Raw genomic sequence first — 20,842 nt, 5'->3', positions numbered from 1 at the left:
CTGCATTGACTTTTTTATTCTGGACAGGGCTCTCGTCCCGTCAGTAGTGGAGGCTGAGTACTCAGCGATTATAATCGCTATCCTTGCTCCACACTTTGTCGACCTGTTGCTGGAGATCGGCCCCTCTCAACGTCCACCCTAGAGGTTGGACACTACTTTGTTGGCCAGCAACAAATTTTGCGAGCACCTGTCCACCTTTATTGACGACTATATAAAATTAAATAGGTTCCCTTCCACACTGTGGGAGACTCTTAAGGTTGTCTTCAGGGGAGAAATTATTTTGAATAGCGCACATGTGCCCAAGATAGAGAAATCAGAACAACAGACGCTGGCGGTCTTCATTCTAGAGGTAGATCACCAATACTCACTTGGTCCCACTCTGGAATTATATTCAAGCAGGCAAAAGTTGCAGATCCAACTGACCACCAATAAAGCTGTATGTCTGCTACAGCGCTCCAGGAGTACTTTCTACAAATCTGGGGAGAAGGCGCACCAACTTAAATGCCAATCTGCCTCTCGTGAAATTCCCCAGATACCCAGCCCAGGGGGTAACCTAGTTTCCGCCCCTCTCCAGGTTTTGTCATCCTATTATAGCCTTTATAAATCTGAGTCTCCCGCACACAAGTCGATCATGGCTGATTTCCTGGACAGCTTGTCCATCCCATCGGCCGAAGTAGTCGAGAGTGGTAAATTGAACTCCCTGTCATGTCCTGACAAGATTTTAAAATGCAGTCTTATGCAGGCTGATAAGGCTTCTGGCCGGGATGGCTTTCCAATCGGGTTTATTAAGAAATTATCTGAACAACTCATACCCACGTTGTTAGCTATATTTCATGACTTTTTAAAAAATAAATTTAGAGTACCCAAATTTTCTTTTTCAATTAAGGGGCAATTTAGCATAGCCAATCCACCTACCCTGCACATTTTTGGGTTGTGGAAGCGAAACCCACACAGACACGGAGAGAATGTCCAAACTCCACACAGACAGTGATCCGGGGCTGGGATTGAACGCGGGTCCTCAGCGCCATAGGCAGCAGTGCGAACCACTGCACCACCATGTCGCCCCGAATTTCATGACTCTCTATCCCGTGGTTCATCGCTTCCAACCCTTGCTCAAACCTCTATTTCCTTGCTCCTTCAGAGGGACAAGGACCCAACCGAGTGCAGTTTATAGCGACCCTCTAGCTCTTAAATGCAGATGTTAAACTGCACGCTAAGGTTCTGGTGCTCCAGTTGGAAACTTGCATAATTTCAGAGGATCAAACAGGCTTTGTAAAGTGGCGTCAATTATCAGCAAAGACACATTGCCTTTTGAACATTATACTTTCTCCCTCTACTTCACCCAAGCTAGAGGTGACAGATCTCTAGACACAGAAAACGTTCAACAGGGTAGAGTGGGATTACTTGTTTGAGATTCGTAGAAGATTTGGATCTATCCCAACATTTGTCTAATGGATCCGCTTGTTATACAATGCCCCTACTGCAAGCTTTGACACAAATACTTCACATTCAGACAACTTCCCCTTTAATAGGAGTAGTAGATGGGGCTCCCCACTCTCCACTTTTATTCACCCTTGCAGTAGAGCCTCTCTCTATAACCTTGAGAACTTCAGATCAATGGATGGGTAATAACAGGGAAGGTATGGAACGTCTGGGGCTGGAATCTCTGATTCTGAGGCTATGTCCCCACGTCCGCGTGGGAATGGTGGTGTTTTACACTGGGAAAAATGGCATAAAATGGCCACCGATCCTCCGTTTGGCTGTGGGCTAGCAGCAAGGCAGCATAGAGCACCCGGCTCTAGCTGCCGATACGGCCCTGAGAATTGCCGCGCATGGGCAAGGCGGCGGCCTGCAGCGGCCGCACTGTGCTACATGCTGGAGGCTGCTCACGGACCCAGCCAGCGAAATAGTGGCCCCTTTGACCGGCTCCCACGCCCGGAGTACCCCCCAACAGTGCCCCCAGCCCCTGACAAAGTCCCCCTGCCCATGGATCGGCCCTCCCCCGACTGTGGTGGTGCTGGATTGAGACCGCAGCCGTCATGCCGAGTTCCCGACAGATGAGACCCCACGCGACCGAAGCTGTCGGGACCTCTGTGGATTGGGGGGGGGTGGAGCATTGTGGGGTGGGCCTCAGGCAATGTCCTGAGGCTGTCGATACGTTGCGCGATGTACTCGCGAATGCGTCGCCGCACCCAATTTGGTCGGGAACTTTGACTCTCCGGCCAATCACCGAACACGATTTCGGCGTCTCCAATCAGAGAATGCAGCCTCAGGTATCTCTGCAGACGACCTACTTTTGTATATTACAGACCCAATACTCTCCATCAACGTCATAATGAAGACACTTAATATCTCCAGCTCCTTCTCCAGCTATAAATTAAATCTAAATAAGAGTGAATGTTTTACGGGCAATCCCCCGGTAGACAAGCCCATTTAAGCACGTTATCCTTTCGCCTTTCCAGTAGAAGTTTTTATTACTTGGGAGTCAGGGTGGCCCATAATTGGGCCTCACTCCACAAATGGAATTATTCCAGGCTGACCAATAATGTTATAATGTTACAGCTGACCTTCAGTGATGGTACAATCTTCCTCTATCTTTGACTGGCAGGATTCAAACAATTAAAATGAACATACTCCCTAGATTTTTCTTTTTCTTTTATTACCTCCCCATTTTCTTGCCCAAATCCTTTTTAGCAAGGTTAATAAATTGATCTCTGCTTTTATCTGGGCGGGCAAGAGTTCCAGAATCCGCAGTTTTCTACTCCAGAGGGAGACACAGATAGGAAGCTTGGCACTCCCAAACTTATTGAATTATTACTGGGCCGACATCCAAAAGGTGTTGGTGTGGATCAGCGATCCGGTTCAATCTGGGCTCTTTCACTTCATCCACCCTCCTCGCCATAGTTTCCCTTCGGGCTGACAGCAACCACACCTGGTCGCTGCCGTCGTGAAATCACCGTGAGATGCCCATTTTGGGGCTTGTAGAAAGCCTGGTGGGGAATGAGCACCACGACTGTGCTTGGGAGGGGACAGGCCCGCGATCGGTGCCCACCGATCGTCGGGTCGGCGTCTCAATCGGACGCACTATTTCCCCTCTGCCGCCCCGCAAGATAAAGCCGCTACGTCTTGCAGGGCGGCTGAGGGGAAAGACGGCCACCGCGCATGCGCGGGTTCGAGGTGTCAGCCGTCGTGACGTCAGCCGCGCATGCGCGGGTTGGAGCCGGCCAACCTGCGCATGCGCGGCTGACGTCACATAGGCGCCGCCGTCGCGTCACTCTCGGCGTGCCGCCCAGCGGCTGAGAGTTACAGAGCGCCGCTCCTAGCCCTGCCGGGAGGGGAGAATAGGGGGCGAGGAGCGGCCTTCGAGGCCGTCATGAAACTCGGCCGAGATCACGATGGCCCTCCCGAATTTTCCCAGGAGAGGAGAATTCCGCCCCACATCTTCCCGTTCAGCACCGAATCCCCACTCACTTCAAATTCCCAAGTTTAAAGCTCACACTGCCTATGGCTTCATTCTGGATGTGACCTCTCTCCCACTGCTCATGCACAAAGCTCACAAAAAGGGCCATATAAATGTAAATCATTCTTTAATGCTAAATTAATAACTGTTTTCCCTGTATCCACTATGGCCTGGATGAAGGTTGCCCAAATTCATTTCAAAATGACGATAAACATTTGTATATTAAGAACACAGGAGTAGGCCCCTTGAGCCCGTTCCATTAACCATGGTTGAGGGCAGCACGGTGGCCTAGTGGTTAGCACAACCGCCTCACGGCACTGAGGTCCCAGGTTCGATCCCGGCTCTGGGTCACTGTCTGTGTGGAGTTTGCACATTCTCCCCGTGTCTGCGTGGGTTTCGCCCCCACAACCCAAAGATGTGCAGAGAAGGTGGATTGGCCACGCTAAATTGCCCCATAATTGGAAAAAATAATTGGGTAATCTAAATTTATAAAAAAACAAAAAAAAAACCATGGTTGAAGAATTTCCAAAATCTATCTAATCGCCTTGCATAACTTTTGTCCTTACCTTCTGACCTTTTTGAGTTTTATTTTTCACCAGTGGTCCAAGGAGTTCATCACGACAGCATGACTTTGTCACAGTAGTCAAAGCCAGCAGTATTTCCTCTGGGATGAAGTCGTTCTGGAGACTTGTTGGTGAAGGTTGATCAATTGCTTGTGGTTTATCCTTAAGTTTGGGTAATTCTGCAAAGACAAAGATAGAAAAAAATAAACTGTACACTGTCTCAGTAATCAACTAGAAATTGAATATAAACATTTTTAGTGTGAGTAGAGTTCCGTGTTGGAGATAATATTGTGACACTCAAACAACAGAGCTGGTGTTTCATATAGGTGCTTGATGAGAAAGTTCCTTATTCATCTTAAAGAGTCATGCCAACAGTTCATTAATGCCTTCAGTTGCAAAACCAAGTACAAAGTCTTGTTTGAATCGTCAATACACATGTACAAAATATACTGTATGGAAAGTAAACTGTTAAGTGAGTGAACTTGATAAGTCTATATTGAAGTTAAAGGTAAGTGGTATATTAAATTGTCATATTTATAATTATATATATATGTAATATAAATATTATTCTATGACATGGGAATAAATCCAACACTGTAGGTTCACAACTTTATTCTATTGTTCTTTTTTAATTGAATTTCTGAGAAACAAAGAAAAGATTGCTGCTACAAGTCACCTGACCACAGGGTTGACCCTTTATGAGCCATCCCCAGGAGTTTCAAGAACAAAACCATTACTTTCTCAGCTTCTGGAAATTCACCCTCCATTCTACAAACCCCAACCTGAACGATCTCAAAAGAGAGACAAAAACTAATTATACTGGAAGAGATGCTATGAACCACCTCATCTCTCTCCCAAGATGAAACAATAGAATTTTGGCCAGAAGCCAGGGCGGCACAGTAGAACAGTGATTATCACCGATGCTTCATAACGCAAGGTACCTGGGTTCGCTTCCCATCTTGGGTCACTGTCTGTGCGGAGTTTGCACTTTCTCCCCATGTCTGTATGAGTTTCCTCCAGGTGCTCCGGTTTCCTCCCACTGTCCAAAGATGTGCAGGTTAGGATTGGTCACTCTAAATTGCCCTATAGTGTTCAAAGGTTAGGTGGGGTTACGGGAATAGGGTGAAGATGTGGGCTTAGGTAGGGTGCTCTTTCAAGGGCCAGAGTAGATTCGATGGGCTGAATAGCCTAATTCTGCACTGTAAATTCTATGATTCTATGATAACTGATTGTTAAACCGCATTAAACATTAATAGGTCTGTCAAAGAGCCCGGGCTGGATTCGCCGATTTTGCGGCTAAGTGCCAACGCCGGCATGGGAACTGTGGCATTTTATGACGCCAAAATCAGCGCCGAACCCTCACCAATAGGGGCTAGCAGCAGCGTCGGGGAAAACTCCTGGCTCCCACACCAAAAAACGGGCGGAGAATGGCCGGGTCCACGGCCGCGCATACACACGGCGATGACCTGCAGTGGTCGCGCCATACAACATGGCACCAGCCGCACGCAGACCCGACCTGCCAGATAGTGCCTCCCTGGAGACTCCCTCGCCACCCCCAGACCATCCCACCACCAGTGTCCCCAGCCCTCGTCGAAGCACCCCCAGCCAGCGGCATGGCTGTCCCTCAACTATGGTAGCGCTGGATACAGTCCGCAGCTGCCACCCGAGGTTCACGAAAACTGAGAGCACAAGTGAACCACGCCGCCGGGAACTCGGCCCATTGGGGAAGGGCCTTCGGATGACGTCGTGAGGCCATCCCAACGGCGTGCAGTGTTACTCCTCGATGACACCATTTTGAAGGGGGCAGAGCAAACAGGTGCCACCCCGATTCGGTCGTAAAAAGATATTCTCCGTCCAATCACCAATTATGAAATCGATGTCGGCAAGCAGAGAATCCTGCCCGCTAAGTGTCTCGCGTTTTGGATAGCTTCAGCATTATGAGTTGGATTCGCCACTTGGAGACTATGTGCTAGATTTGCTATTTTGCAGGTTAAGTACCGACTCCGGTATGGGAACAGAGGCATTTTGCGATGCCAAAATCTGCGCTGAACCCTCACTGATCCTGCGACCAGTGAGGGGCTAGCAGCCGCGCTGAGTAAAATTCCTGGCTCCCACGATATGGGGCTGGAGAATGGCCGGGTCCATGACCGTGCATTTGCATGCATTTAAATGTCATTAGCGCGTCCTACCCAGTTTGCTCTCAGGCAGAAGCTACGTGAGCACGATTCACTGCAGGTATTTGCAAGCGGATACTGGGCACCATGGCTGCTGAGGGGGCGAGAAGAGGTAAGTTACATTGTAGAAAATGCTTAAAACCATGGTGCTTGCCAGAAGGCGGCTGCCAGGACTGGTGTGATTAGAAGGGAGCGACTTGGTGACAGCTCTGTGGGTTCAGAGTGTCCCCTCAGGATCGGGGTGGCCTGGCTCAGGCTGCCATTGCTGCAGTATTTGTTTTAAACACACCCATTTGGTACAAGTTACAAACACTTGCCTCACTCTACTGACTGCTCACTGTGTCCTGCAAATGTTCACAGAACCCCTGGTCATCTGGGAACCCACCCAGCCCACCCCTCTGGACACCCGTTGACCACAGATGATCCATCAACGGGATGGGAGTGGCCAACCCAGTGGCACTCCCGGTGCTGGCACTCCTCAGTGACCTCATCAGAAGCGCAATCCCACTGCAGGCGAAGCAGGGCAATTGCAAAGCTCACCCCAAACAAAGGACACACACTGTGGCCTTTCGTACCCTCTATAGCACATCGCCCCTCTCAGGGAAGAGGCCTCACTAGTGACACCATCAGCTAGTCCACCATTCTGGATCACCAGCTGTCTCCAAGCCCTGCCTGTTGACCGCACTCTTGCTCCCATCCATCCTGTTCCTGGTCAGGTTGCCACACCCAGGACCCATCCTACTGTAGGTATATTTTCAGCAGATGACCACGAGCCTGCCTCACCCCCATCTGTAGAACCCCCCACCTCACCCCACCATACCTCACATCAGAGCCACCCACCAAAGTCCCCCATAAGCTTTGCCCGCATAAGATAGGCCCCCATAACCTTGGCCCCCATAACAGCGACCCTCATAATAGAGACCTCCCATAACAGAGACCCCCAAAGCAGAGACCCCCTTTAACAGAGACCCCCCCATAACAGAGATATCCCATAACAGACTGGAGTGCTGGAGTGCTGAGCTTGTTGCATTTGAGTGCTACAGTGAGAGTTTGGTGACTGAGGGAGTGCTGAGCTTGTTGCATTTGAGTGCTACAGTGAGAGTTTGGTGACTGAGGGAGTGCTGAGCTTGTGGCATTTGAGTGCTACAGTGAGAGTTTGGTGACTGAGGGAGTTAGGTGAGGAGGGAGTAAGGTGCTCCTTACATTTCATTTCCTATATTTATCAAAGAGCGTGAAGGGAGCCAGGAGTTAAGAGTACAGCTGACTGGAAGCAGAGTCGGAGGGCGAAGGTCCAGTTGGTCCACGGGGCAGCTAATTCTGTAATGTAAGAGGGGATGGAGGCTAGGGCAGTTGCATACTCCTCCTGTAGGATGTGGGTGGTGAGGGATACCACTGGTGACCCTGCTGACTATACATGTGGGAAGTGCACCCAACTCCAGCTCCTCAGAGACCGTGTTAAGGAACTGGAGCTGGAGCTGGATGAACTTTGGATCATCCGGGAGGCAGAGGGGGTTATCGAGAAGAGTTACAGGGAGGTAGCCACACCCAAGGGACTGGACAAGAGTAGCTGGGTTACAGTCAGGGGAAAGAAAATTAACAGGCAGACAGTGCAGGGATCCCTCGTGGCCACTCCCCTTCAAAACAAGTATACCGTTTTGGATGCTGTTGGGGGGATGACCTACCGGGGGAAAGCCCCAGGGGCCAGGTCTCTGGCACTGAGTCTGGCTCTGTGGCTCAGAAGGGAAGGGGGGAGCATAGAAAAGCAATAGTAATAGGAGATTCAATGGTTAGGGGAATAGATAGGAGATTCTGTGGTCACGAGCGAGACTCCCGAAAGGTATGTTGCCTCCCGGGTGCCAGGGCCAGGGATGTCTCGGATCGCGTCTTCAGGATCCTGAAGGGGGAGGGTGAGCAGCCAGAAGTCATGGTGCACATTGGTACCAACGACGTAGGTAGGACAAGGGGTGTGGAGGTAATAAACAAGTTTGGGGAGTTAGGCTGGAAGTTAAAGGCCAGGACAGACAGAGTTGTCATCTCTGGTTTGTTGCCTGTGCCACGTGATAGTGAGGCTAGGAATAGGGAGAGAGTGCAATTGAACACGTGGCTGCAGGAATGGTGTAGGAGGGAGGACTTCAGGTACTTGGAAAATTTAGCGCATTCTGGGGAAGGTGGGACCTGTACAAGCAGGACGGGTTGCATCTGAACCGGAGGGGCACCAATATCCTGGGGGGGGAGGTTTTCTAGTAGTCTTCGGGAGGGTTTAAACTAATTTGGCAGGGGAATGGGAACCGGATTTGTAGTCCAGCAACTAAGGAAGCTGATATTCAGGACGCCAAAGCACGTAGTGATGCAGTGGGGAAGGTAACACTGACAAAGGAGAGTACTTGCAGGCAGGGAGATGGGTTCAAGTGTGTATACTTCAATGCAAGAAGCATCAGGAATAAGGTGGGTGAACTTAAGGCATTGATCGGTACTTGGGACTACGATGTGGTGGCCATCACGGAAACTTGGATAGAAGAGGGGCAGAAATGGTTGTTGGAGGTCCCTGGTTATAGATGTTTCAACAAGATTAGGGAGGATGGTAAAAGAGGTGGGGGGGGGGGGGGGTGGCATTGTTAATTAGAGATAGTATAACAGCTGCAGAAAGGCAGTTCAAGGGGGATCTGCCTACTGAGGTAATATGGGTTGAAGTCAGAAATAGGAAAGGAGCAGTCACCTTGTTGGGAGTTTTCTATAGGCCCCCCAATAGCAGCAGAGATGTGGAGGAAGAGATTGGGAAACAGATTTTGGAAAGGTGCAGAAGTCACAGGGTAGTAGTCATGGGTGACTTCAACTTCCCAAACATTGAGTGGAAACTCTTTAGATCAAATAGTTTGGATGGGGTAGTGTTTGTGCAGTGTGTCCAGGAAGCTTTTCTAACACAGTATGTATATTGTCCGACCAGAGGGGAGGCCATATTGGATTTGGTACTTGGCAATGAACCAGGGCAGGTGATAGATTTGTTAGTGGGGGAGCATTTTGGAGGTAGTGACCACAATTCTGTGACTTTCACTTTAGTTATGGAGAGGGATAGGTGCGTGCAACAGGGCAAGGTTTACAATTGGGGGAAGGGTAAATACAATGCTGTGAGACAAGAATTGAAGTGCAGAGGTTGGGAATATAGGCTGTCAGGGAAGGACACAAGTGAAATGTGGAACCTGTTCAAGGAACAGGTACTGCGTGTCTTTGATATGTATGTCCCTGTCAGGCAGGGAAGAGATGGTCGAGTGAGGGAACCATGGTTGACAAGAGAGGTTGAATGTCTTGTTAAGAGGAAGAAGGAGACTTATGTAAGGCTGAAGAAACAAGGTTCAGACAGGGCGCTGGAGGGATACAAGATAGCCAGGAGGGAACTGAAGAAAGGGATTAGGAGAGCTAAGAGAGGGCATGAAAAATCTTTGGCGGGTAGGATCAAGGAAAACCCCAAGGCCTTTTACACATATGTGAGAAATATGAGAATGACTAGAGTGAGGGTAGGTCCGATCAAGGACAGTAGCGGGAGATTGTGTATTGAGTCTGAAGAGATAGGAGAGGTCTTGAACAAGTATTTTTCTTCAGTATTTACAAACGAGAGGGGCCATATTGTTGGAGAGGACAGTGTGAAACAGACTGATAAGCTCGTGGAGATACTTGTTAGGAAGGAAGATGTGTTGAGCGTTTTGAAAAACTTGAGGATAGACAAGTCCCCCGGGCCTAACGGGATATATCTAAGGATTCTATGGGAAGCAAGAAATGAAATTGCAGAGCCGTTGGCAATGATCTTTTCGTCCTCGCTGTCAACAGGGGTGGTACCAGAGGATTGGAGAGTGGTGAATGTCGTGCCCCTGTTCAAAAAAGGGAATAGGGATAACCTTGGGAATTACAGGCCAGTTAGTCTTACTTCGGTGGTAGGCAAAGTAATGGAAAGGGTGCTGAAGGATAGGATTTCTGAGCATCGGGAAAGACACTGCTTGATTAAGGATAGTCAGCACGGATTTGTGAGGGGTAGGTCTTGCCTTATAAGTCTTATTGACTTCTTTGAGGAGGTGACCAAGCATGTGGATGAAGGTAAAGCAGTGGATGTAGTGTACATAGATTTTAGTAAGGCATTTGATAAGGTTCCCCATTGTAGGCTTGTGCAGAAAGTAAGGAGGCATGGGATAGTGGGAAATTTTGCCAGTTGGATAACAAACTGGCTAACCGATAGAAGACAGAGAGTGGTGGTGGATGGCAAATATTCAGCCTGGAGCCCAGTTGCCAGTGGCGTCCCGTAGGGATCATTTCTGGGTCCTCTGCTGTTTGTGATTTTCATTAATGACTTGGATGAGGGAGTTGAAGGGTGGGTCAGTAAATTTGCAGATGATACGAAGATTGGTGGAGTTGTGGATAGTGAGGAGGGCTGTTGTCGGCTTCAAAGAGACATAGATAGGATGCAGAGCTGGGCTGAGAAGTGGAAGATGGAGTTTAACCCTGACAAGTGTCAGGTTTCCATTTTGGAAGGACAAATATGAATGCGGAATACAGGGTTAACGGTAGGGTTCTTGGCAATGTGGAGGAGCAGAGAGATCTTGGGGTCTATGTTCATAGGTCTTTGAAAGTTGCCACTCAAGTGGATAGAGCTGTGAAGAAGGCCTATGGTGTGCTAGCGTTCGTTAGCAGAGGGATTGAATTTAAGAGCCGTGAAGTGATGATGCAGCTGTACAAAACCTTGGTCAGGCCACATTTGGAGTACTGTGTGCAGTTCTGGTCACCTCGTTTTAGGGAAGATGTGAAAGCTTTGGAATAGGTGCAAAGGAGATTTACCAGGATGTTGCCTGGAATGGAGAGTAGGTCATACGAGGAAAGGTTGAGGGTGCTAGGCCTTTTCTCATTAGAACGGAGAAGGATGAGGGGCGACTTGATAGAGGTTTATAAGATGATCAGGGGAATAGATAGAGTAGACAGTCAGAGACTTTTCCCCGGGTGGAACATACCATTACAAGAGGACATAAGTTTAAGATAAATGGTGGAAGATATAGAGGGGATGTCAGAGGTAGGTTCTTTACCCAGAGAGTAGTGAGGGCATGGAATGCACTGCCTGTAGAAGTAGTTGAGTCGGAAACGTTAGGGACCTTCAAGCGGCTATTGGATAGGTACATGGATTAGGGTAGAATAATGGAGTGTAGATTAACTTCTTCTTAAGGGCAGCACGGTAGCATTGTGGATACCACAATTGCTTCACAGCTCCAGGGTCCCAAGTTCGATTTCGACTTGGGTCACTGTCTGTGTGGAGTCAGCACATCCTCCCTGTGTGTGCGTGGGTTTCCTCCGGGTACTCCGGTTTCCTCCCGCAGTCCAAAGATGTGCAGGTTGGGTGGATTGGCCATGATAAATTGCCCTTAGTGTTCAAAATTCTATGATTAACCTAGGACAAAAGCTCGGCACAACATCGTGGGCCGAAGGGCCTGTTCTGTGCTGTATTTCTCTATCTATCTGTCAGACACCCCCATAAAATAAATATCCCATAACAGAGACCTCCCATAAGAGAGACCTGCATAACAGAGACCCCCATAACAGAAACCCCCATAACAGAGACCCCCTTTAACAGAGACCTCCTGTAACAGACACCCTCATAACAGAGACCCCCATAACAGAGACCTTGTATAACAGAGACCCCCATAACAGAGAACCCCCATAAAATATATATCCCATAAAAGAGATCACATAACAGAGACCTCCCATAAGAGAGACCCCCATAACAGAGACCCCCATAACAGAGACGCCCATAACAGAGACGCCCATAACAGAGACCCCCCATAACAGAGACCCCCCATAACAGAGACCCCCATAATAGAGACCTCCCATAACAGAGACCCCCATAACAGAGACCCCCTTTAACAGAGATGTCCCATAACAGACACCCCCATAGCAGAGACCCCCATAAAATAAATATCCCATAACAGAGACCTCCCATAAGAGAGACCCGCATAACAGAGACCCCCATAACAGAGACGTCCTTTATAAAAGACCCCCCATAACAGAGATGTCCCATAACAGACACCCCCATAACAGAGACCCCCATAAAATAAATATCCCATAACAGCGACCTCCTATAAAAGACACCCTCATAACAGAGACCCCCATAAAATAAATATCCTATAACAGAGACCCCATAACAGAGACCCCCATAACAGAGACTTCCTTTATAAAACACTCCCCATAACAGAGACTCCCCATAACAGAGACCTCCCATAAGAGAGACCTCTCATATCAGAGACCCCCATAACAGAGACCCACATAACAGAGACCCCCATAATAGTGATGCCCCATAACAGAGACCTCCCATAACAGAGACTCCCCATATCAGAGACCTCCATAACAAAGACCCCCTATAACAGAGATGCTCCATAACAGAGACACTCCAGAATAGATAAATCCCATAACAGAGGTCCCTGTCTGGAAGCCAGAGAGCAGTCCAGACAGTGAAAAAAAACATTGCTTTAGAACTCACCAGTCCCCTACACCTGCTGCCTTCGGCAGAGAAAGCAGCAGCTGTATATTTCTGGAAAGCAAAAAACATACAAGCCTCTAGCATGGAGGCAGTTGTTGGCACATGATGACCCTATTTACTGCACAACCAGTTGCCACCCTGCTGGCGGGATAACACACGGACCTCACTGGGGAAACAGGACAGGGGCCACAGAGCCTATCGCTGACGCGGGCTGCAGCAGCCACCGGTACCCCTATCAACAGGGCCGGCCGATGAGTATAGAGGCTCCTTGGTGCCACTTACTGATGGGGGAAGGAGTGCAGTGTGGAAGGAAAACATATCAGGGAGAATGGCCAAGGGGTGGGGGGGGGGGGGGTTCTGAAAATGTGGAGGGTGGACCTGAAGTGCAACTCAGGATCACCATGTAGCCTATTGGATTTGGATGGGCAAGAGTATACTCATTTGCTAACATGTTTTCTCTTTCTCCCCTGCAGAGAATGAATTCTGGTGAACAGCCAGGAATGCTTGCACTCTTCCTGGCCACAGCTGCCCTTGTGGATGCACAGATGCTGCAGACGCAGGCATTTCTCGGGGAGGACCCTGCACAACAGGAGCCTGCCCCAGAAGAACAAGGTGCAGTTGGTGAGGCAGGAGAGCTGGCTGTCTAACAGTCCGAGGAGGATGTGTGAAAGGGGCATCGCATCAGGCCACTTTTAGACCATCAGTGCCTGGCCTTCGAGGACCTGCGGGACCGTGCATGTCACTGAAGACTTTGGCTAACCAGGGAGACCGTGCAACATCTGTGCCAGATGGTGGTGTACCTGGAACTACGGGGATTATGGAGGAGGACGCCCGTTCCCAGTGACCGTCAAGGTGATGGCCATCCTCAACTTCTTTGCCTCAGGGTCTTTCCAGGCACCGAGCGGGGACCTGTCTGGGATATCTCAGACAACAGCAAACGGGTGCATCTGTGCTATTATAGACGCCTTATTTTCCCGGGCAGTGTACTATATAACCTTCAATCTGGACCAAGTCCAGGCTTTATTTGCCCAGGAAGCAGGATTCGCCGGCATTGCTGGCATGCCCCAGGTCCAAGGGGTGATAGATGGGACACATCTTCCCCTCTTAGCCAGCATCTCTCGGGGACCTTTATCAACAGGAAGGGCTTCCACTCCCTGAATGTGCAGTTGGTATGTGACTACCAGCTGCACAGAATGCACGTCTGAGCCCGATACCCAGGCAGTGCTCAAGACTGCTGCACTCATCAATTCCTGGTACCTTGGAGGTGTTCCCTCGAGCGAGGAGTTGGCTCTTGGGTGACAGGGTGTCTGCTGAGGGCTTCCGGTGTGGCCATGGAGTGAGTGGTCGCTCATCAGGTGGCTCCTGCCTGAGGTTGGATTCTTTGCCCATTTTCCTCCGTTTTGCAGGGTCCTTGCAGGTGGAAAACGTGGGATTATTCAAAGACTAAGGTATTCTCCTTTGTCAAAGAGTTACCAAACAAGGGGTGCAACGAATAAGTGACACCATTTGGACCAGAAGGACTCGTGTAGCGCAGTAAGGGAAAAGATGGTGAAGGGACCTGTGGCATCATTGCCCACACAATGGTCAAGCAAATGGTGGAATTCCTAAGGGCCGAGTTTAAGCAGCAAAGGAAGGCAGCTTCAGAGAATCTGGTCATGGTGCCAGAGTTGATTCAGGCTGCCCTGGAGAGAGTGGAGCTGAAGCTGGAGGAACAGAATGCGTTGATCCAGAAGGTGGAGGAGACAATGGCTGACCATGAGGATCATATTGCCTTGTTGGAGGCCGAAAAGTTGATGATAGCAGAGGGTCAGAAAAAGTTGAGGGAGAAGGTTCATTCAAGAAGACAGAATCTGAGGATCGTAGGGCTGCAGAATCTGAGCATTGGCGGAATGCAGGCCACAAAATATATGGCCAAGATGTTTGAGAAGTTGGTGAGGGAGGGGGTCTTTGACCGACCTTTGAAATGGATCAGGCACACAGGTCACTGAGGAGGAAGCCGAAAGCAGGAGAGCTGCCAAGAGCAATCATGGTAAGACTGCATCGGTATTGGATAAGGAGAGGATTTCGAACTGGGCGAAGGAGGCCCGTGAGTGCATTTGGGAAGGCCATATGGTCTGTATCTGCCAAGACCTGGAAGTGGAATTGGCCAAGCGGCAGGCTGGGTTTAATAGGGTCAAGGCAGCCCTATTCAGGAACAAGATGCGGTTTGGGGCATTGTACCTTCTCATCTGTGGGTCATGCATGAGGGCAAGAGCATTACTTCAACCACCGGAGGAGGTGAGTAAATTGGGGGATGTTTGAGGACATTGGATTTTGGTTGGGTTCACCTGCGTAACAGACTGGAGGTGTTGTACTCAGGGAGGAGGAGGGAACTGTATGTTTTCATGCTGGGTTGTTTTGTTAGGTTTTGTTTTTACTACCCACTCTGTATAGTTAATTGTATAAGATTTTGTATCTTTTTTGCCTCCCCGTGTTGGGGGTAGTGTTATCTGTAATAAAAAATAAGTGGGCTTAGTGGTGGGCAACACGAGGGGTGGGGGAGGGGTGATGGGTGGTGGTGGTGGAACCCTCCAACCAAGTTGGTCTCTTGGAATGTTGGGGGATTAATTGGGTCAATCAAGAGGTCCCATGTTTCCACCCACTTAAAGAGTTTGAAGGCAGATGTGGTGTTCATGCAAGAGATGCATCTGAGGGTTGCGGATCAGGTGAAATTGAGGTAAGGGTGAGTGGGACAGGTGTTTCATTCAGGGTTCGATATAAAGACGAGGAGGGTTGCTGATCAGTAAGAAGGTGGCCTTTTCAGCTAGCAGTGCAGTGGGGTATCCAGGGAGTAGGTATGTATGCAATGGTGAGTGGAAGGCTGGAGGGTGCGCTCGTAGTGTTGGTGAACATCTATGTCCCCAATTGGGATGATGCAGATTTTATAAAAAGGGTGCTGGTGAAGAGTCCGGACCTTTACACACACAGTTTGATTATGGGTGGGAGGGGGACTTTGGGGGTTTATAGAACGGATGAGCGGATGTGGACACATGGCAGTTTGGTAGGCCAACGGCGAAGGGATTTTTGTTCTTTTCTCATGTACATCGATGTATACCTGGACAACACAATGTTGGCGGGGATGGTTGGGATGGAGTACTGGGATCATGCACCGCATCATGTGGACCTGTGTTGGATAAGGGGGTTTCCCAGTAGTGCAGCCTGGTTGTGGGGTTTCTGGCCAATAAGGAGATTTGTGAAAAGATAGGGGTGGCCATACACACTGTTGTAGAGCTCAATAAAAGTGAGGTGGTCTCTGCTGTCATGCTGTGGGGGGCACTGAAGGTGGTAACTAGGGAGGAGTTTATTTTGATTTGGACGCATAGAGATAAAGTGGAACGGTTGGAGAGGCAGAGTTTGGTGGGGGCCATTTTGGCGGTGGATCAGAGGTACTTGGTGGCTCCTGAGGAGGGCTGTTGAAGGAGAGGGAGTGCTCCAGATAGATTTTGACTTTACGTCTAAGGGAAAAGTGGTGGGGCCGCTCCGTCAGGCTAGGGGGGTGCTGTACGAGCATGGGGAGAAGGCCAGCAGTTTGCTTGCGCATCAGTTGCGGTGGTAGGCAGCAGTGAGGGAGATTGGGCAGATGAAGGATTCAGGAGTAGGGTGGTCACGGAGTCAAAGAAGGTTAATGGGGCATTTGAGGCCTTCTCCGAGCTGGCAAGGGGGAGCTTATACTTACATTGACACAGGCATCAATTTCACTTCTTTTGAAGAAGGATAAGGATCCAGAGGTGTGTGAATCATGTTGTCTGATATTGCTGTTGAATGTAGGTGCAAAGCTATTGGCTAAGGTGATGACGCGCATGAAGGCTGTGCGCTGGGGGTGATAGATGAAGTCCGAACGGGGTTTGTGAAGGGACGGCAGCTGTTGGCTGTTAAATGTGATTATGGTACCCTCGGAGGTCAGGAAACGGAGGCGATAATGTCGATAGATGCAGAGAAGGTGTTTGACCAGGTCGAGTGGGATTTTGTGTTCAAGGTAATGGGATGGTTTGGATTTGGGCAGGGATTTGTGGATTGGATTGGGTTGTTGTACAGGGCCCCCACGGCGAATGTTAGCAGGAATAATATTAGTTTGGGGTATTTCCGTCTGCATCAGGGAACGAGGCAGGAATGTCCGTTGTCACTGTTGCTTTTTTTCGTTTGTGATCGAGCTGTTGGCAATGGTGCTTAGGGCTTTGGAAGATGGTTGGGGTATTGGGAGGAGGGGGGGGTGGGGGGGGGGGGGCTTGGATGGAGCACTGGGTCTCTCTGAATGCAGACATCCTGTTGTACGTCACAGGTCTGGTGGAGAGTATGGATAGGATTATGGGGATACTGACGGAGTTTGGGTCACTCTCAGAGTATAAGCTCAATGTATGAAAGAGCAAGGTGTTCCCGTACAATGCTCAGGTGCAGGGGAGGGGCTTGGAGAAGTTGCCATTTCGGTTGGTCAAGTCGAGTTTTCAATATATGGTATAGGGCTGGCGCTTAGTTGGGGCCAATTGCATAAATTGAACTTGCTGAACTTGGTGGAGGAATGGAACATTTTAAAAGGTGGAATGTTCTACCGCTTTCGTTGGCCGGGAGGGGTAAGACAGTAAAGACGGTCTTGCAAAGTTTCTGTTTATTTTCAGAATCTCCCGATTTTTGTGCCCAAGTCTCTCTTTGGAAGGATGAATAGGATGATATCTGGGTTTATATGGGTGGGTAAGGTATAACGGATTAGGAGGGTGTTTTTGGAGAGGGACAGGCGAAAAGGGGGGTTGGCACTGCTGGGCTTGCTGTTGAGTTGGGCCCAGCTGCATAAATTGAACCTGGCGCGGCTAGTGGAGGGAATGAAGGCGGACTTTAAGAGGTAAAATGTGTTGCCATTGTCGTGTCCGATGCTACTACTACCGGTGCTGCAGGATAAGCTTCTTCTAAGGTTAAGATAGGAAAGGACAAGGTTGTAGATATATATGGGGAGCTGTTGAAGAGGGAATGTGCCCCCATGGAGGAGGTTAGGCATAAGTAGGAGATGGGGTTGGGTGGGGCATTGGGGGCCGGAGTATGGTGATTCTCTGTGTACGGGGAATGCATCCTCATCATGTGCAAGACTAGGCCTTATCCAATTTGAGGTGGTGCATAGGGCCCACAATACGAGTGGAGGATAGGCAAGGCCGGCGAACCATGTGCATATGTTTTGGCCCTGTCCGAAGTTGAGGGGGTTTTGGAAGGGATTTTCAGACATAATGTCAAAAACTTTAGGTATAGTGGTAGCTCCGAGTCCAGAGGTGGCAATAGTTAGAGCGTTGGAGGATCGGGGAGTGCAAAGGGGAGAGAGGCCGACGTGTTGGCCTTTGCCTTCCCTGATAGCCTGGAGACGGATTTTGTCGTGCTGGTGGGACTCGCCGAAGGCAGGTGTATGGGTGAGCGATTTAGCAGAGTCCCTGCATTTGGAAATGATCAAATTCACCATTCGAGGTTCGGAGGAGGGGTTCACCTCGAGGTGAAAGCTGTTCATCGATTTCTTTAAGGAGTATTGAATCGTCGGCGGGGAGTGGGGGTTCATTGTATTTTTTTGTCTGGGGGGAAAAGGTAAAAAACTGGAAAAGAGGGCCAGGTGCCAGGGTGGCAGTGGGGTGAGTGGGGGTGTTTATTGGATGGGGTGCAGGGATGGAAGGGTTTGCTTCCTGTTGCCGCGGTTGGCTTTTGTACTTCTTGGTTATGTATATATTGAAAATGCCTTCGATAAAGATGTTTTCTTTTTCAAATATCTCATCTACCAATTTCTGTCACTCCTCCCTAGCCTCCACGTCCACATGTGTCTTAAACTCTCTGATCTCTCCCCTGATCACCACTTTCAATGCCTCCCACAAAATTGAGGGTGAAACCCCCCCATTATCATTGCTTGCAATGTACTCTTGTACCCTCATACAGAACCCCAAGTCTGATAACAACCCTATGTCCAGCTGCCCTCCCCCCCACCCCGGGGCGCTCTTGACCAACCTCCAGCACCAGGTCAACCCAATGCGAGGCGAGATCGGAGATCCGCATCGTTGAATATTCAGCTTCTCTCACCCTCGTCAGAAAAGTCCGCCTCATATTAAAGTAATTAATCCACGAGTGCACTTTGTGCGCTGTGGAAAAAAAAACTCCCTCTCCCTCGGGTGCGTGAACCTCCACGAGTCTCCCCTCCCACCTCCTCCATGAATGCAAACAATACTCTCGTCATCCCAACTGGGGCCAGCGATCTCAGCCTAGATCACTCTGCTTTCTGGTCCAGCACAAAGTTCATATCACCCCCAGATCATGCACCGCCACCAACAACCGTTTCATGAATGACACATTGTCCCAATTCGGGGCATATACATTCACTACAACCACTTGTTTCCCCTCTAACACCCCTACCACTATTACGTATCGCTCACTCCCCCCCCCCCCCCCCACCCCAGATCAGCCATCAGCCCCTCCATGTGAAATCAAACCCTCTTATTAATGAGGATCGCTACCATCTCGACTCTACTGTCAAAGCCCGAGTGGAATGCCTGGCTCACCCAGGCCGTCCGGAGCCTAACCTGATCTCGTTCCCACGTGAGTCTCTTTTAAAAACACCACGTCGGCTCCCAGACTCTTTAGATTGGCAAAGACCCTTGCTCTTTTAACTGCCCCCTCCCAAAGCCCAACACGTTCCAGGTAACCAACCACGTTCGGGGGCTTCTGACCCCCTCAACCTCGAGTCAGCCCTTACCAACAATTCCCAGGCTCCAGGTCCACCAAAGGTGGCGACTTGCCTCACCCCAAGGTTGAGACTTTTGATCACTGCTACCCCCGCAGCACCCCCCACCCCCACCCCCCCCACCCCCACCCCCCACCCCCACTCCCCAGGCCAGCAGACTACCTGCTGTGCCCATTAACCCCCTCCCATCCACACTCTCTAGGCCCATCGAGTCTCACCTAACTGGCCCAAAACATAACCCACAATGTTGCAGTATTCACAATTATTCCAGCCCAACTTGTACAGAAAGAAAAATTCCGCCCACCAACGTTTCTCAAACCGTTCCCATTTCTTGTTCCTTGTCGAAGGCCTCAGCCTGCTTTGGCAATTCAAAATAATGGTCCTTCGAACCCTACCTGACTCTCAGCTTTGCTGGATCCACCACTCGGAACTACACACCCTTGTTATACAGCACCGCCTTCGTCTTGTTAAAGGCTGCCGTCCACTTCGCTAGTTCAGTACCGATGTTCTGGTATATATGCACCATATTTCCATCCCAGTCGATATTCCGACACTTGTTAGCTCAGTCCAGGACCCACTCTTTCCTCTGGTAGTTATGAAACTGTACGACCACAGAGTGCAGTGGCTTATTCGACCTCAGCTTCTGTCGCAAGACCCGGTGCATCCTGTGCAACTCCGGTGGAGCGAGCAAATCATCTCCACCCACCAGCCGTTGAACATTTCCGAGAAATACTCAGTTGGCCTCGAGCCCTTTACTCCCTTTGGCAAGCCCGCTCTGAGGTTTATACGCCTCAACCTGTTCTCCATATTGTCCACTTTGGCTTTTAAATCCTTGATTCTGTCTGCCATAAGCAGCATTTCAGCTTCTAACAAGATCAGCCAAACGTCATGATTTTATGAGGCCTCCTCCACGGCCTTCAACTCCTCGCCCTGCTCCCACAGCCTTGGTGGTTTTGCCAAGCTGCTCCCGCATCAGGCCCAGTGTCTCCTCGACGATGGCTTTAAATGATTCTTTCAGTTCCTTGTCTTGTCGCTCGAATCGGCTATCCACCTTCCTTCCAAATTTCTCCAACTCCTGCGCTATCACCCCCACCAAAATTTCCAATATGATGGTATGGCTGCCTCCTCTGCCATCTTATCCCCCCAGATTCCTTTGTCGGGCTCCCAGCCTGGGATTTCTTTCCCGCAGTCCTCTTAGACGCAAATTTTGACATACCCCAACAACCTTATCCGATCTCCACACCAAACTACTGGGTTAAAACCCAAAGTTTCCCAACCAAAATCGGCAAAAAGGATCAAAATACCGGGACCTTAATGGGAGCCACCTTTTGTGTGACCTGCTTTCATATTATGTCACCAGAAATCACAAGAGCTGAATTTCAGAGGTGCGGTGAGAGAGAA

The 20,842-nt window shown here is 49.7% G+C and overlaps 1 protein-coding gene across 6 annotated transcripts in view; it reads right to left on the bottom strand.

The window, feature by feature from the left end:
* Positions 1–20,842, bottom strand: part of axdnd1 (axonemal dynein light chain domain containing 1) — a 314,107-nt gene that overhangs the window by 264,844 nt on the left and 28,421 nt on the right. For all 6 annotated transcript variants that reach the window (XM_038794662.1, XM_038794663.1, XM_038794660.1 and 3 more), the window contains exon 4: positions 4,027–4,202. In XM_038794662.1, coding sequence (XP_038650590.1) covers positions 4,027–4,202 — 176 coding nt within the window. The remainder of the gene's footprint in view (positions 1–4,026; positions 4,203–20,842) is intronic.

The sequence above is a fragment of the Scyliorhinus canicula genome, chromosome 4 (assembly GCF_902713615.1).
Source record: "Scyliorhinus canicula chromosome 4, sScyCan1.1, whole genome shotgun sequence".
In the NCBI taxonomy this organism is placed as follows: Eukaryota; Metazoa; Chordata; class Chondrichthyes; order Carcharhiniformes; family Scyliorhinidae; genus Scyliorhinus; species Scyliorhinus canicula.
This window is presented reverse-complemented; position numbering and strand designations above follow the sequence as displayed.